A 17,995-nucleotide genomic window follows, 5' to 3' on the forward strand; every position below is an offset into this window, starting at 1 on the left:
CCTCACTTGTTGAAGGTGCTGGGCTAGCCTGTGATGCCTCACTTGTTGAAGGCGCTGGGCTTGCCTGTGATGCCTCACTTGTTGAAGGCGCTGGGCTTGCCTGTGACGCCTCACTTGTTGAAGGCAATTGGGTTGCCTGTGATACCTCACTTGTTGAAGGCGCTTGGCTTGATTTTCGTACCATATAAGAATTAGGTGTTGCTTACCTTCAGTGTTCACTGGCCAGTTGTATGATCAGCTCATTGGTTTGCCTCAGGTACTGATACATGTTTCCAACTTCTGGAAACAATTGGATGAAATTGGATGAGCACAATTGGATGAAAAATTTATTAATCCGTCAACATAGGTCATGAGTACGCTGTATTTTGTGATCATTGGTGTTGGTTCTTCACTGCCTTCTTCATCCTACTCCTCTTTGTCGACCTCACCAGTAATACACTGGAGGATCTTGTCTTCACTCATCACACCATATCCTGGGTCATTGGTATCTTTTTCAAGCCAATCAACCACATCCTGTCTTTCTAAGTTTTTGCCGGCATTTCTTAACATTCCGTGGATTTCATCTGTAAATCCTTCAAAATCCATTTCTTCATCCTCCTCATTTCTGACTGTATATGCGGGCTGGTATATGGGAGGAGTTTTTTTCCAGGAATTTTTCAAAGTCGATTCCTTTACTTCACTCCACACCTTGGCCCAGTTATAGATGGCTTCCTTGATTATATAGTTCTTCAAATTCTCAAGTTTTTTTTCTTGGGGGAGCCCCGTCGGCTCCCCGGAGCTATCCAGGCTGAATGGATATGTATAACTTTCTGGCATCAGTCAATGCATGGAGTTCTTGCCTACCGGGGACCACGAGCCAGAACCTGGCTCCCAATAGAGAGGCACGAGGAGCAATGGCCTATAGAGACCCCCCTTATGATTGGGAGCATTCTATGTCTACCATCGACTGGGATAGGCACCCAGAAAGGTAGGCACCCCAAAACAAACCCTTATTCTGGTAAACTATTGCGACCAAAAACCGAACAAGTGGACAGAACTCCCCAAACGAAAATTAGCAAACAAGCATGACGTCGTCATGTTGCCGCGCTGCTGTCTGTGCTGTTGTCTGCGCAAACCCCCCTCCCCAGGAGGGGGAAGGGGGAAGCCCCAGACCCCACCGTCGGCGACCCAATGGTTAGTTCTTGGGCTGATGGGATCTGGTGGGGTCTTGCCTCTGGCTCCAGTTTTCTGTTGCAGTTCTGTGCCTTGTGGTGTGAGCTGTCCCTTCTGGTGGTGCGTGGGCCAGGAGTGATATTCCACGGTGCTCGGGCTGCATGCGCCTAGGGTCACCTTTCCTAGGTGCCCTGTAAGTACTGCCCTTGGGGCTTAGGGCCACCTTCCCTGGGTCACCTTGGGGTCTACCTCTGCTGTGCTGCTTACTGCTCGGTACTTGGTCGCCCTTGGGGTCAGCTGGGTTTTTTCTTGCCCTTGATTGTCTCTGGGTAGGGTGTAGTTTTCGTCACTGCAGGGTGCTGCACACCTAGTTTTCACCATTAACAGCGGCCGGCTCTGTTCCGCCCGAGTACTTTGTCCTCTTGCGGGTTTTTTCTTTTGTTTTTGTTTTCTGCCTGGTGGGGGGGGGGGAAGAGTCTGCCTGTTGGTCCCCCATTGCTGTTTTTGGGGTATATCTATATCTTTATATCTCCATTTTGTGTTGGTGGTCCTCCCCGCTTGGCCCCCATGAGTGTACACGTATCGGGGGTTCAGCTATAGCAGTTTGTTTGGTAGTTTTGGGTGCCAGTTTGCAGTACTGCCTGGGCTTCCCTTAGCGCGTAACTAAGGCTAAGGGCCCTGGAAAACCCCATGGGGGCTATGTGGTCTGATGGATGTGACCCCAGAGTCCCCAGAGCTGAAAGTTGCTCTGTCCCCTTGTCTCAGGGGGACACTCACCGGTTTTGCCTCCGCCATGCTGCCTGTTGGGTTGGTGATTGTTTTGACCCGGAGTCGTGCGACGTGTGTTGTCTGTACGTACTCCAATTCACCCAGGCTACTGTGCCTGATATGCGGGTGAGGGCAGCTGAGGCGTTGCATGCTCGCTGTAGGTTGCTGCAATGCGCCAGGTTGGTTGCTGCCCTGGATGCCCCGAGACTGTCCCGTTTTGGTTATAGGGACCCGGACTTGGGGGTGGGAGTCGCTTCGGCTCTGGTTCCGTCCGCCCCTCCAAGTCCTTCCCCTTCTGTTGCCCATTCGGTACCCCCATCCCCTTGCTGCCGGCTCCAAAACGTCTGAGGGTTTTGGTGCCGGGGCTGGGTTTAGTTCGTTGTGAGACTCGGGCGGTCTCGGGGGTGTTCCCTTCTGGGGCGGTAGCGGAGGCATTCGAGTCTGGTCTTTCTACTGGAGCTTCTGGGTCTGGCCAGTGGACCCCCTTTGTTCATGCTTTTTCGACTGCTCCCACCTTTTCTTTGGGGGTGGGGGCTCAGGAGGACTGCTTGGCCCCAGGCCCTCTGGGGCGAGGTTCCTGGGGTTAGGGAGGGGTTGGCTTGGGGGACTTGGACCCCGTTGGACCCCGCCTGGGTTTTTCTACCCTCTGAGCGGGGCTTGGTGTTACAAGGAGAGGGGTTCTCTTTCGCTCCCTCCGCATGCAAATTTTATTTGGTGTCCACCCCTCCCCGGGTTCGGTTCTGTGATCCCGCGGGTTCTTCGGTTACGTCTTTTCGGAGGTTTCCGGTTTCCCGTGTTTCGTCTTCGGAGGTGCGGGAAGCCTTGGCAGCTTACCTCCTGCATGACCTGGATTATGCCTTCATGATGGATCCACGTTCCTTTGTGTACGGATCCCCTGGTTCGTGCTGGTTTCGTTATGAAGTTCCGGAGTTGTCCTGGTAGGCAGACTGTCCTCTCTTTTCGTTGGAGACTTGGCACATGGTCTGTCAGTCCCACATGCTTGAGTGGCGAGAGGTTTCTACGGCGTTGCAGGTTTTCCTGGGGGGCGACTTCAAGCATCTTAATGCTTGTTTGTTCGCCCCTGCCCTTCCGCGGGATGTTGGTGTCATGCAGCTTCACGTGCAGGTTCCTTCCCTCTCGACTGCCTTGGTTGCGGAGGATTTGTGGACTTGTGGCCTGCTTGCTTCAGCACTGCGTTTCTTTTCCCTCCTTGAGCTGTCCTCAGATTGGCTTGAGTTGGAAGTAGGAGTGCTTGAGGACGCTTCCGGGTCCAAAGCACAGCCCTCTGTGGTTCGGGCGTCGTCTGCTTTGTTGAAGTTCTTCGCACCCATCCTGCATGATGCGGTTTCGTGGTTTTATGCTTCTCGCCTTGCATGTTGTCAGGCGGTGCTGGCTTCTTCCTTGGAGTCAGCCTGGGCCCTGGCTCTTCGTTTGTCTTCGCTCTTTTGTCCGTTGCTGTTTGCGGAGTCTGCTGTGGTGTAGTACCTGCAGGCGGACTCGGTCAGTTGTCGGCCTATGTCTGAGTTGTTGTTGCTCCGGGGGGCTCGCGGGGGGCCTTCCCAGAAGGGTCATGCCAGTTTTTGGGGTTCTTTTTGTCGGGGTAGGTCTTTAGTGCCGGATTTGGGGCTGGTGGCGCCTTCGGTTGCGGCTGTTGCTGGTTGGTGTGGGGACCGTCCTGTTTGCCGCTTAGGTTCTCGCAAGGTGTGTCGGCCCTTTTGCGGTTCGTCCCATTGCGGTTCGTCCCATTGACGGGGCGATGGGGGGCTGCTTGCCCAGTTTGCTCACGCCTGGTCCCATGATTCGTGGGCTTTTCGGGTCTTTTGTGCTGCCTGTGGTGGCGTTGGGTGGCTTCTCCTCCCTCTGGGGGTTCGGGGCTGGGGGAGCCGGCCTCTTCTCCTGTGCTCTGTCGGGTCATCTCGGAGTGGGCTCGCTTGGGCTTGGTCGAAACGACGTCATCCCTCAGGTGGGTTTCCCGCCTGTTTCCAGTCCCAGAAGGGGACTGCGCGGACCTCTGGTTCATTCTGGACTTGTCCCGCCTGAACCCGTTGGTTTTGTGCCCCTACTTCCGGATGACTACGCTGTCCCAGGTCCGTCTTCTTTTGGAGGGTGGGGGGGACGCTTGGATGGTGTCCCTGGACCTCAAGGATGCGTATTGGCACGTCCTGGGTCATCTGGGGTTCAGGGACTGGCTCGGTTTTGATGTGGGGGCATCAAGGTTACCGCTTTTGTTATCTTCCCTTCGGGTTGAATCTGGCACCTCGCGTTTTCACACGCCTTACTCGGGTCGTGGTGACCCGCCTGCATTTGCTAGGTGTTCGGGTGCTGGCCTATCTTGACGACTGGCTGGTTTGGGCTCCCAGCCGGTCCGCGTGTCTACTCGCCAGGGATCTATCTCTTTCCCAGCTCGCCGGGTTCGGGTTCTTGGTAAACTGGAGGAAGTCCCATCTGGCTCCCTCTCAGGTTCGATTTTGGCTGGGTCTGGTTTGGGACACTCGCAGTGCTTCCTTGTCTCTTCCTCCGGCGGCCCTCTTACGCCTGCGGTCCCCGCCTTCGCCCATTTCTGAGGGGTTCCTGGGTCACAAAGCGGTTGCTCGAGAGTTTGTATGGGAGCCTGAACTTTGCCATAATGGTCTACCCGCCGGGTCGGGAGTGGCTTCGTTGGCTGTTCTAGTTCCTTCGGGGCTGGCCCTTCCGCCTCTCTCGCGATCGTTGGGTTCGGCCTCCAGGGGCTTTGCGTCGGTTGCTGTGTCACCGGCTTCCTCTTTGGATTTTTCGGAGTTCGGTGCCTTGGTGCCTTCCTGAGCCCTCGCTCGATGTATACACGGATGCGTTACTTCTTGGCTGGGGTTTTGTGACCAGTGCTTACCATGCACTTTACGGGAGTTCGCGACGGTGTGGATGTTGCTCCGTAAGATTCGCGTCATTTGCGGATCGACGAGGCTGGTCGCTTCGGGTGACTCATCTGCTGAGTTCTTTGGGTTTGGCTCTCCTGGCGGTTCACGTCCGAGGGGTGTACAACGTCCTGGCGGACGGCTGTCCCGGTTCCTTCCCCTTTCCACGGAATGGACGGTCGATGCCGACTCCTTCAGTTGACTGTACCAGATGTTCCGGACTCCAGACGTGGATCTCTTTGCGTTGGGGTGGTCGAGGCGTCTCCCGGTATACGTGGCGCACTTCCCCGACTGCGAGGCCGTCGGGGTCGACGCCTTCAGGAAGGACTGAGCGAGGTGGGGGTTACCTGTACCTCTTTCCCCTGGTTCCACTGTTGCTCCAGGTCCTAACTCGCTTGGAGACTTACCGAGGTCGAGTTGTCCTTCACGCTCCTTGGTGGCTGGCCCAGCCTTGGTTTCAGGAGCTGCTTGCTCAGTGTTCGAACCCGAGGGTCGTTCCACAGCTCCGCCTCTTTCAGCAGATCGGTCCAGCCCTGTACGAGGCTGGTTTGGTCTTCTCCTTGAGTCTTCACGTCTGGTGTTTTTGACTTGGGTTTATCATTCCTTGTATGGTGCGCAGGTGGCTTCGTTGTTGGTCTCCCACCTGAGTGCTTCGTCTCGGCAGCAGTATGAGGTTTCCTGGCGGTCCTTCCGGTTTTTCATATCACTGCGTCGGTGTTCTTCGGTCTCTGATAGGGTTGTTCTGTCCTTTCTCTCTTGGTTGTTTCAGGATCGTCATCTTATGCCAAATACTGTCGCTTCGTATCGTACAACGTTGGCGGAGCTGCTTCAACTTGCTTTCGGTGTTGATGTTACTTCTGCCCCATTTTGCAAGTTGTCTCGTGCGTTGTTTCACCTCCGGCCTGCTCATGCGCTGCCTGTGCCGTCTTGGTCCTTGGACCATGTGCTCTCGTTTCTCTCTTTGTCTCGGTTTGTCTCGGTCTCGGCCCCTTCTGTTCTGGATTGTATTTCTAAGGCTCTTTTCCTGTTGGCATTGGCCTCTGGGGTTCGGGTTGGGGGAGCTTCATGCTCTCCTCCGGCGCCGAGGTTTCTGCTCGTTTGGTCCTGGTGGTTGTTTTGTTCACTTGCAGCCGTCTCCCTCTTTTCTGGCGAAGAATGAGACTGCTGCGTTCCAGAGGGGGCTATGGGTTGTTGATGCTTGGTTGGTCAGGCCGTGGGTGCATCATGTGTTGTATCCGGTTGCGGCTCTCCGCCGTTATTTGCGCGCCATGGCTTCTGTTGCCAGGGATGCGCTTTGGGTTGATCCAGTTTCCCTTCTTCCCTGTTCCCGGGCTCGGGTCTCTCAGGTTGTATGCAGGGTTATTAAGTGTAGCCAGCCTGCGCTTTTTTCCCGGGCCCACGATGTTCGTAAATTTGCTGCTTTGGCTGCCATCTTTGGCAACATGTCTTGGGTGGACATTCGGGCCCAGGGTTTTTGGAGAGCGAACAGGGTCCTGGCCGCTCGCTACCTAGTGAATGTTCCTGGGGCCTGGTCGGGCCTGCGTTGCTTTGGGTCGGCGGTTGCAGCCAGTTGTCTCGACTTAGCGTTGAGGAGTAAGGATGGACCGCCTCCCGGGTAAGTCCCTGTTTTTCCTTATCTTTGGGTAGTTGTCTCCGGGGAGCCAACAGGGCTTCTCCCCAGAAAACCAGCGTTGAATATAATGAAACGCCATTTTCTGGGTGAGTCCCGGAGGCTTCCCGGCATCCCTCTCTCCCTCCGGTCTGCAGTGTTTTTGCGTTTTTGACATCCAGCCTGAGAACTAACGGTTGGGTCGCCGTCGGTGGGGTCGCCGACAGTGAGGTCTGGGGCTCCCCCTTTCCCATCCTGGGGAGGATGGGCGTTGCGCAGACACCGGCGTGGCAACATGATGTCATGCTTGTTTGCTAATTTTTATTTGGGTAGTTCTGTCCACTTGTTCGGTCTTCGGTCACAATAGTTTATCAGAATAGGGGTTTGTTTTGGGGCGCCTATCTTTCTGGGTGCCTATCCCAGTCGATGGCAGACATAGAATGCTCCCAATCATAAGGGGGGTCTCTATAGGCCATTGCTCCTCATGCCTCTAGAGGGGGCCAGGTTCTGGCTTGTATTGGTTATAGTGGTCTTTTGTCGGCCTCGTTGGTTACCTTCCGTCATCTATTTTCTTTTGCTTCGTTTTCGCCTTGTTTTGTTTTCGCGTCGTCTCTACTTCCATATCAGCGTTCTTCGTCTTTGTTACGCATGCCTTCCTGGTGTTTGTACGATGTGTGTTTACGTTGTGTCTGTACGTTGTGTGTACGATGTGTGTTCACCTGGTGTACGCGCCATGCCTCCTGGTGGACGGGTGGTGCGTTCGTACCTCGTGTGCTGGGGCCACGGTGTGCGTTTTGTTTATGGGTGGTATGCTCGTGTGTTCGCGTCATTTCTGGTGGTTTTTGAACGGCTTCTTGCGTGTTTTCTCTCTCCTGTCATAGCCCTCTGGATGCTGGAGGTGTTCTGGATTTATATCTGGGGGTGTCACTTCGTTCTTCCTCTGCTTCCGGGTGTGGGATGGCTCGGCGTGGCGCCGCTTCCTCCCCCTCTGTCCTGCTCCGGCTTCTGCAGGGCGCGCGCCTCTGGACGTATTTCTCCTTCGACTTCATTTTATTCAGGTAACGGTACATACCATGCCTACTACCTCGAGTATGCTTGGCTTTCGGGCACACCTTTAGCGCTGCTCCTAGTATGTTACTTGGCTCGCCTGTGTTGTGGCACGGTCGTGTGTCTGCTCTGCAGGTGAGGTTGTCATGTCTGACGCTTCTGTCAGCCATGGGCTGGTTCTCACATTTTGGTGGGGTGCTTGCCTAGTTGTGCTTGCAGGGGTTGAGCTCTGGCTCTTGGGCCCTGCCTCTCCTGTCAGTTGACAGTTGTGCAGTTTCCTGAGCCTCCTGGGCTCTGTCTTCTCTACAGTTGCTCCTGTGGGTGAAGTCTGCCTCCACCACATAGCTTCGTAGTGCTTTTCGCTTCCTTTCCCCTCTGACATTGATCAGGTTCTTTTTCGTGTCTGTGGCTCCTTTGGGTACTTGGCTTCCTCCTGTGTCCCCTTGTTCATACGACCATATGGACATAAGACCAGAGGAACTGCAGAGGGCCTGTTGGCCCGTTCGAGGCAGCTCCTATTTCTTCCCACCTATTCCCGATCATATACATGTCAATCCCACGTTTGCAGAAATCGTGAGGCCCCACCACTTTACGCGGTAATTGGTTCCGCGAATCACCGAACCTGTTACCGTGCTGGTCATTCCTCAGGTCTTTCCTGATTCTACACTTCTCCCTTTTATGCTCAGTGTTTCGTGTACAAAATGTGCTGCAAGGGTGGTGTGTGCCTCTGTCCCAGTTCTGTTGTTTCGTGAAGATTGGTGACAATAAAGACAACCACTCAGAGGCTACATATGTTTTGTTGCGTATACGGTGGTATGTGGGTGTTATTTTGGCAGGCAATGGTGCGAGTTCAGCACACTGGGAGTCGGTACGGTTTCTCGCAAGTGTCTGTTCTAGACCACAATTGCAGGTCGACTAGTTATTATTCGCTGCTCTGCTGCTTCTATGCTCGGGCGATACCTCGCCGTTCTCCAAAGGTTGGCAGGCATATTAACTGGAAGTTTGGAACGGTTTGAGTTCCATAATTGGTCCTCCGTAGAGCTTTGCTTCTCTCGTTAGGCTAATGCGTTCGGAGCGAGTATCTTATTGGGATAATCTGCTCACTCCACCACCCTTGTTCACTGCTCCATCCTTGTTTACTCTTCCCCGCTTGGCGGGATTGAATCGATGGCTCCTAAGAGGGGTCTTTGGTGTGGTGTGTTTTTTGGTCACTTTGCGTGGGTCTTCAGTGACTTTTGTCCTGTCTTTTGTTCTTTGTTGTCCTGTGGGGCTCTGCTCCGCAATTCGGCGCTTTTGGTTTCGTTGTCGACACCTGGGTCTTTTCCCTCTCGGGACACTCATTCCTTGCCTAACTTCGGTGCCTGACTGCACCCTGCTGTCCATGAGATCCATCGGTTATGTACGCGCTCCTCTACACATTTTGTGGTTGGTCGTGTGCCTTACTTCCCGGCCGCTCCTTGGGCCGTATTCGGGGTTTTCCTTACCTATTTCAATTTTCCTCCTCCCATGCTCCACCTATTTGTGTGTCTAGGTCAGTGCTTCTGGCCTATCCTGTTGTTTGGAGCTCAGGTCGGCCTCTATCCATGTTAAGTTCCCTGCTTTTGGCCTTCTCCAGTGTTCCGTTTTGGTACCGAGTTCCTGCGATTTTCTGTGTGACTTCCTGCAGGCTTCGGTGTTACGCTGTCTGTGGGGGGTTGTGGACTTTTGGTCTGCCACTCCTGCCTTTCTGGTTCCTTTTCTTGGAACCGGGTTTGCTGGGTTCCGGTCCTGGCTCCGGTTTTTCTTTGTTCCTTTTCCGGACCGGGTGTGTTTGCTTTCCTGCGGTTCACGTCCTGGGTAATTCTCCTCTTGGATGCCTTTGGGCCGCGTGCGTCTTTCTTCCCTGCTGGAGCTGGTTATCTTGCTCCTTTGGGTTGCGGGGTCGCAGTTTTTCGATTCGCATTTTGCGCTTTCGTTCGTGGTGCTTGTTCTTGTTGTTTGTGTCGGCACTGGTGGGTTCCTTATTGGTCTCCCACCTGCGTGTGTCGTCTCGGGGGGCGGTGTGTGGTTTTCCTGGTGGTCCTTCCAGTTTTCCTATCTCTGCGACAGGTCCTTCGGTCTTTAATAGGGTTGGCTTGTCTTCCCTTCGGGGTTGTTCCGGGTCCGTCGTCTGGGCTCATGTCCTGTCACCTCGTATTGGATGGTGCTGGCAGAGCCGCTCCTGGTTGCGTTCGGTGTTGCGGTTCCTTCTGCTCCATTCCACTTGCTGTCCTGGGTGTTGTTTCTCTCTGGCCTGCTCTTGAGTTCTGGTGCCATCCTGGTAGTTGGCCTGGGTGGTCTATTTTCTTCTTGTTTTGGTCTTGGTTTTTAGGTTCGGGCGCATGGCATCCGCCTTCCAGTTCCTTCCCTGTTTTCCTTATCTGTGGTGAGGTAGCTCCGGGGAGCCGACGGGGCTTCCCCCAGAAAACCAGCGTTGAATGTAATGAAACACCTTTTTCTGGGTGAGTCCCGGAGGCTCCCCGGCATCCCTCCCTCCCTCCCGGTCGGCGGTGTGTTTCGTATATTTTGACATCCAGCCTAAGAACTGCCAGTTGGATCGCCGGCTTGGAGGGTCTGGGGCTCCCCCTTCCCTCTCCCGGGGAGGGGGGAGGGTTGCGCAAACGGTGGCGCAGCAACATGATGACGTCATGCTAGTTAGATAATTTTGTTTGGGGAGTTCTGCCCACTCGTTCGGCTTTCGGTAGCAATATTTTTACCAGAATAGGGGTTTGTTTTGGGGCGCCTACCTTTCTGGGTACCTATCCCGGTCGATGGCAGACATAGAATGCTCCCAACCACAAGGGGGTTTCTATAGGCCATTGCTCCTCGTGCCTCTCTGAGGGGGCCAGGTTCTGGCTCGTGGTCTCCGGTAGGCAAGAACTCCTAGCACTTTGATGCCAGAAAGTTATACATATCCATTCAGCCTAGATAGCTCCGGGGAGCCTCCGGGACTTACCCAGATTTTGGCGTTTCATTACATTCAACGCTGGTTTTTTGGGTTGTCATTGTGACCAATGGTGGGTGACTTTCAGCTTAAGAACAAAAAAATATGGTGTCTTTAACACTTTCGCTCACCCCGCGCGCCACCCCTCGACAGGGCGATATGGGCCCCAGCGTGTCACGGAAGCGCGCGTTAATTCCGAAAAGTATATACTCTCTTCAACTTTGTCACCTCAATTCTCCTTCTACGAGATTAAATTTGGTATCATTGTGTTCGCAATAAAATTCTCTACAGCACTAAATGCATATAAACTCCAAAAGCCCGGCTAATTACCCGCAGCAAACAGAGAAAGTGCGAACGAGTTACCCGGGAGCGCGCAAACGGGATAAAATGTTTTCACTATTTTCACTCTGGTCACCTCAAATGAAAGTCCTAGGTCTTTCATTTTGGTCTCAATGGGTTCGTAATAAAATTCTCTAGAGGAACATTAGCATATAAAAAAAAAACCTGGTCACGCTCCAACCGCCGACGAGTTGAAGACGGGCCACGCGTTAGCCGTGAGTGAGCGCTCAGAGGCCTTCCTGCTACACTCCCAATTCCCACCCTTTTCAAGCCTTTCTTTCGCAATTTTCTTCCTGGAAGGGCCTTGTTCATGATTACTATTCATCGTGGAGTAAGCGTAGATAGTTTCTAAAGCCGCAGTAAGAAATATAGCCACGGAAAATAGCCGAAATGTTCACACGTTTGAGATGCGAGGGGAGGCGACATTGGTCACAACAGTGGAGCAAAGACAATGGGCCCACGGCGTGTGCCAAGCCGCCTGAGGGCCACAAGGCTCAACAAACAAAATGGGAAGACATCGGCGCACATTTTAAAACCAGTCCCAAAAAAATCGGATAAAAACCTGATTTTTGGCGAATTTTTAAAGTGGATGACGCAATGCTGCGTCATCCCCGGCATTACCGCCAGTAAACGGATGACGCAATGCTGCGTCATCCCCGAGCGAAAGTGTTAAAATTATTGATGCTAAGGTTGCATGATGGGACCAAGCTAGGCAAGATCATATAAATGAGAATTTATTACTGTATAATGTAATGAGTTATACTGTACAACATCTCACTCATTTCTTTCTTTCTCTATAGGTTGACTCCAAAAACTCCGACACGTAAGAGCACTGGGCGGAAGAGTTTAATACCAGACTGGCCTGAGGCCTTGAAAGATGATGTTCTGAGGTTCTTTGATAATCTCAACCCCAAACAAACAGAGCAAACGTGTATTGCTCTCACTTGCAAGTAAGTATGATTTTCATATCTTTGAAACACTGAATTATATCTTTACCCTAATTTCAATATTCAGTTTAGTATAGTAATATAGACAGCCACGTGCACACGAACGCCGTGCATCCAAAACTTCCCGTTTCCCGATTGGGGTTGGTTTGGATACTCAAGTTCAGGAAGTGCAGGGGTTCGCATAAAATAGTTCGAGTATATCATTAAGCAAGCGTCTGTCAGGCCTCGCGGCCCGGGAGAAGGGGGGGGGGGGAAATAGGCCTAGTTTGCCCACTGACTGCGTCTGGCACCTCTCTAGTGCCTTCTACCCTGTAACATCACAAATTCACGGCCCAGTGTTTCTATTGTTGATTTGTCACGAGACTGGAGACTTCATTCTGAGACTTTGTTGGATATATCTTCAAAATCTAGGAACATCCATGTACCGTGTCAGCTCCAAATGCACCCATTGTGTCAGTGAAAGCATCATCAAGCGAAATACGTGAAATAAAGAGGTCAGTGATGACATTTGAGAAGAAAGTTGAAATAATTAAGAAGGTGAAGAGCAGAGTCCCGAGAAGTGTTGTGTGCACTGAATATGGCATTAACAAGAGTACTGTTTTTGATCTTCTTAAGGCTAAACCTATCATTTTTTACAATTTCTCTAGACTTGAAAGTGATAAGGCAATATGAAATAGAAGATAGTAAGTAAAGCAAAAGAGGACAGTGTTGATAATGCAGTGTGGTGAAGAGGATGAAGAGACATTAAAGGAAAAATGTAATATGGAAAAAGTTCAGCAATATTTTGAAGGTTTTCTGGCATTAATGGAGATGAGTAACAGTGAGATTGAAATTAAGGACATGATGAGCCAGTACAATTTGTATGTGAAATTTTTGAAAACAAGATCAAAGAGAATGAAACAAATATCAATTAAAGTCTTTTGCAAAGGCTACCAAGAAGGCTTGCATTGCCCCACCTGCAACTGACCCGTCGCATGTTGACCCTAATGCATCAACATCTGAGGTTACCGTATCACCATTATTCTCTACTTGAGTCAGTCCAACACCATTAACATCCACCACCACCTCTTCCATGTAAATAACAATGATCCATCAACAATGATCATCAAGATAAGACACATCAAATCATCAAAGACACGAATTTCCCGTCAAAGAAAGAATAATTTAAATAGGGAGATTGAAGAAATTGAGCGGAAATTGAAACAATCATACCAAACTGAAGAAAGGCAGTTAGAACAGAAAGCAATTCAGGAAATAAAGAAAAATCCAAAATACTTCTTCACATATGCGAAAGCAAAAACCACTGCCAGTATTGGACCTATTCGTACAAGTGAAGATTCATACACGGAGGATGACAAAGAAATTAGTGAAATCCTAAAAAAGCAGTATGAGGACATGTTTAGCACTCCAATAAACAACATGAAAGTGGAAGATCCAGACAATTTCTTTATGCGGGATATCCAAACCAATGTAAATATAACTGATATCAACACGAGCGTACTAGACTTTGAAAGAGAAATTGAAAACATGCCCATGCACTCGGCCCCGGGTCCAGATTCATGGAATTCAATATTTATAAAGAAATGCAAAGTGCCGGTAGCACAGGCACGCAGTATAGTGTGGAGGAAGAGCTTGGACACGGGGTAGATACCAGATGCACTTAAAGTAGCAGACATTGCCCCTCTACACAAGGGAGGGAGCAAAGCATTGGCAAAGAATTATAGACCAGTTGCACTAACGTCGCACATAATAAAAGTATTTGAGAGAGTGATTAGGAGTCAGGTCACCAATTTCATGGAGACCAATGACCTTCACTACCCAGGCCAACATGGATTTCGAGCGGGAAGATCATGCCTTTCACAGCTACTTGAGCACTACGACAAAGTCACTGAGGCATTAGAAGAAAAACAGAATGCTGATGTGATATACACGGACTTCGCAAAGGCTTTCGATATGTGTGACCATGGTGTGATAGCACAAAATGAAGTCAATGGGAATAACCGGTAAAGTAGGACGCTGGATACTCAGTTTTCTGTCAAACAGGACTCAGCAAGTAACGGTCAAGCATATAAAATCTAGTCCAAGTGCAGTTAAAAGCTCTGTAGCTCAGGGTACAGTCCTTACACCGCTGCTTTTCCTTATTTTCATATCAGATATAGACAAAAATACAAGTCACAGCTTCGTATCATCCTTTGCAGATGACACAAAAATCAGTATGAAAATTATCTCGGCTGAAGACATTGAAAAACTTCTAGCTGATATTAATAAAGTTTTCGACTGGGCATCAGAAAATAACATGATGTTTAACAGTGATAAATTCCAGGTACTCAGGTACGGTAAAAATGAGGACCTTAAACATAATACAGAGTACAAAACACAATCAAATGTACCAATAGTAGGAAAACAGCATGTAAAGGATTTGGGAATAATAATGTCTGACGACCTAACGTTTAAGGAGCATAACCAAGCAAATATTGCGACAGCCAGAAAAATGATAGGATGGATTACGAGAACTTTCAAATCCAGGGATCCCATCACAATGGTTGTACTCTTCAAGTCACTTGTGTTGTCCCGTCTTGAGTACTGCTCAGTACTCACTTCCCCCTTCAGAGCAGGAGAGATTGCTGAAATAGAGGGAATACAGAGAACATATACAGCACGCATAGACGCGATAAAGCACCTAAATTATTGGGATTGTCTCAAAGCCCTCCAAATGTACTCACTAGAAAGAAGACGAGAGAGATATCAAATAATATACACCTGGAAGATACTGGAGGGCCTAGTACCAAATCTACACAGTAAAATAACAACGTACTGGAGTGAACGATATGGAAGAAAATGCAGAATAGAACCAGCGAAGAGTAGGGGTGCCATAGGCACAATCAGAGAACACTGTATAAACATCAGAGGTCCCCGGTTGTTCAACACCCTCCCAGCAAGCATAAGAAATATTGCCGGAACAACCGTGGACATTTTCAAGAGGAAGCTAGATTTATTCCTCCAAGGAGTGCCGGACCAACAGGGCTGTGGTGGGTATGTGGCCCTGCGGGCCGCTCCAAGCAACAGCCTGGTGGACCAAACTTTCACAAATCAAGCCTGGCCTCAGGCCGGGCTTGGGGAGTAGAAGAACTCCAAGAACCCCATCAACCAGGTATCAACCAGGTATCCGTGCACCAAGTTGGTTCCAAATGCACTCATTGTGTCAGTGATGGCTGACTGGTGGGTGGATGGGCAGGCAGGCAGGGATGGAGAGGCTGAAATGTAGGCCGGCAGGCAGGAAGAGGCTGGGAGGTAGGCAAGGAGGGAGAGGCAGGCAGGCAGGCAGAGCTTGGGAGGGAGGCAGGCAGGCAGGCAGAGGCTGGGTGGTAGGCAGGGAGGGAGAGGATGGAGATGGATGGTAGGATGGAGATGGATGGAAGGTTGGAAGGATGGATGGATGAATTGATGGAGGGATGGATGTTGAGTTGAGGTGAAGCAGAGAGAGCGTGTGTATGGGATGTATGGGGGGGGGTGTGTCCGTGGTGGGGAAGGACTGGCTCACTCTGATAAGCCTAACACACTTGACCCAGTTAACCAGATTTGTTTCTTAAAATTTTGGATGGATGGAGGGAGGGAGGGAGGGAGGGACAGAAGGAAGGAGGGAGGGAGGGAGGGAGGGAGGGATGGAAGGAAGGAAGGAAGGAGGGAAGGATGGATGGAAGGAAGGAGGGAGGGAGGGAGGAACAGAAGGAAGGAGGGAGGGATGGAAGGAAGGAAGGAGGGATGGAAGGAAGGAAGGAGGGAGGGAGGGACAGAATGAAGGAAGGAAGGAAGGAGGGAGGGATGGATGGATGGAAGAAGGAAGGAGGGAGGGATGGATGGATGGAAGAAGGAAGGAGGGAGGGATGGAAAGAAGGAGGGAGGGAGGGAAGAAGGAAAGAAGAGATGGAGGGAGGGAAGAAGGGATGGAGGGAGGGAAGAAGGGATGGAGGGAGGGAAGAAGGGATGGATGGAGGGAGGGAAGAAGGGATGGAGGGAGGGAGGGAAGAAGGGATGGATGGAGGGAGGGAAGAAGGGATGGATGGAGGGAGGGAAGAAGGGATGGAGGGAGGGAAGAAGGGATGGAGGGAGGGAGGGAGGGAGGGAAGAAGGGATGGATGGAGGGAGGGAAGAAGGGATGGATGGAGGGAGGGAAGAAGGGATGGATGGAGGGAGGGAAGAAGGGATGGATGGAGGGAGGGAAGAAGGGATGGATGGAGGGAGGGAAGAAGGGATGGAGGGAAGAAGGGATGGAGGGAGGAAAGAAGGGATGGATGGAGGGAGGGAAGAAGGGATGGATGGAGGGAGGGAAGAAGGGATGGAGGGAGGGAGGGAAGAAGGGATGGAGGGAGGGAGGGAAGAAGGGATGGATGGAGGGAGGGAAGAAGGGATGGATGGAGGGAGGGAAGAAGGGATGGAGGGAGGGAAGAAGGGATGGATGGAGGGAGGGAAGAAGGGATGGATGGAGGGAGGGAAGAAGGGATAGAGGGAATGAGGGAGGGAGGGCTTCGGCTGGAGTGTTCATTCCAAAGTCATGGAATGAACACCCCAGAGCTAGAGAGGGTATTGTGGTACAAAACAACAGCAATATTGCAGAGCCAGGTATTATAAACAATGAGAGCAATAGTGGGAAAGAGTGCATAAACGAAGGAATTGGGACGAAAAACGGAGATGGCTCCAATAAAGAGGCGGCCAAGACAGGCACAAGTATAAATATCCTGAAAAAGGTAAAAATTGAAAATATTTGCAAATTCTCTGTACAAGGAGAGCCGGTCGGCCGAGCGGACAGCACGCTGGACTTGTGATCCTGTGGTCCTGGGTTCGATCCCAGGCACCAGCGAGAAACAATGGGCAGAGTTTCTTTCACCCTATGCCCCTGGGACCTAGCAGTAAAATAGGTACCTGGGTGTTAGTCAGCTGTCACGGGCTGCTTCATGGGGGTGGAGGCCTGGTCGAGGACCGGGCCGCGGGGACACTAAAAAGCCCCGAAATCATCTCAAGATAACCTCAAGAAAGGAATATGCAAATATGGGAAATTAGGTGCAAAATGCACTTTTCTGCATCCTCGAAAATGCAGGAACATGTTGGCGAGGGGGTACATGCTGTTTTGGAACGGAGTGTAGATGCTTCCACCCTAAACTATGTAAATTTTCAATTAGGAACAAAAAAAGTTACAAGCTTCAGTGCCCAGAATTCCACGTGAAGGGTACACAGCGTTATAGATGGAAAGATCAATATGATAATACTGGAAATTTTTTAACCCTTTAACTGCGCAACACGCCTTCAGGCCCACGTCTGGGTTGCGCTACGCGCCTCCGGGTATTTGTATTTTTCACGTTCCATTCAAAACTCCCGCGGCTACATGGGGTAACAGCTCTCTCAGGGCTCTTGTAAACAGACGCCATCTTTAAAAAAAATTGGTCCACATTCCCGGGTGTGAGAGCCTCAGTAGTGAGTGAGCAACCAAGACCGGCACACGCAGAATGAGCTCACAGCACTGCTGTTCAGCTTGTGACCACAGCATCGCCTAATAATGTCTAAATATATATATATAACTTTTATTATTTAGCCATGATAGTATTACAGAAGAGCCTGAGTGTGATAATGACTGTACAATGTTCAAATACAGGGGTTCCTCGGTTTAAGAGTTTAATCCGTTCCTGGAGACGGCTTGTAACCCGAAAACACGTAAACCGAAGCTAATTTCCCCATAAGAAATAATGGGAAATGAATTAATCCGTTCCTGACTACCCAAAAACCTCACTTCAAACTAAATTTTATACTAAATTCATCGAAATCTACACTACACTTATTACTTACCCTTGCTGATGACTGCTGTTGGCGTTTGGAAGATGGTGAGGAGGGGGAGAAGGAGAGGTGTTCCTGTTTGGAAGGGGAGTTCCCCTCCATTATAACATCAGGCAGTGAGGACTTTACTGGTGTGCACTCTGGCACGTTTTGCCTGCATACCACTAGGACGTGCTTGTGGCTCACTGCTTGCTTGTCTTACTAAGAAACTGTCTAAAGACATTTGTTTTTTCCCTACATTTTAACACTTGTCTGTAGTAAGACATAACATTTTCATTTAAAAGGTCAATGTAACGGCCTGCTACAGCTTTATCTGGGTGAGTTTTTTCAACAAAACTTTGCAGTTCTTCACATACTTCACACATTTTCTTAATGAGGAAGAGACATCCTCTACTCACAACTATTTTCTTAGGTTGAACCTTACCACTGGCTTTCTTGGGACCCATTGCGAGAT

At 50.7% G+C, this 17,995-nt stretch overlaps 1 protein-coding gene across 1 annotated transcript in view; it reads left to right on the top strand.

Annotated features, from left to right (window-relative positions):
- LOC123769439 (uncharacterized) overlaps positions 1 to 17,995 on the top strand; it is a 103,252-nt gene that overhangs the window by 46,859 nt on the left and 38,398 nt on the right. The window contains exon 5 of the mRNA XM_045760541.2: positions 11,569 to 11,718. Within this exon, the coding sequence (XP_045616497.1) occupies positions 11,569 to 11,718 (150 nt within the window). The remainder of the gene's footprint in view (positions 1 to 11,568; positions 11,719 to 17,995) is intronic.

This window comes from Procambarus clarkii, chromosome 63 (assembly GCF_040958095.1).
Source record: "Procambarus clarkii isolate CNS0578487 chromosome 63, FALCON_Pclarkii_2.0, whole genome shotgun sequence".
Lineage (NCBI taxonomy): Eukaryota > Metazoa > Arthropoda > Malacostraca > Decapoda > Cambaridae > Procambarus > Procambarus clarkii.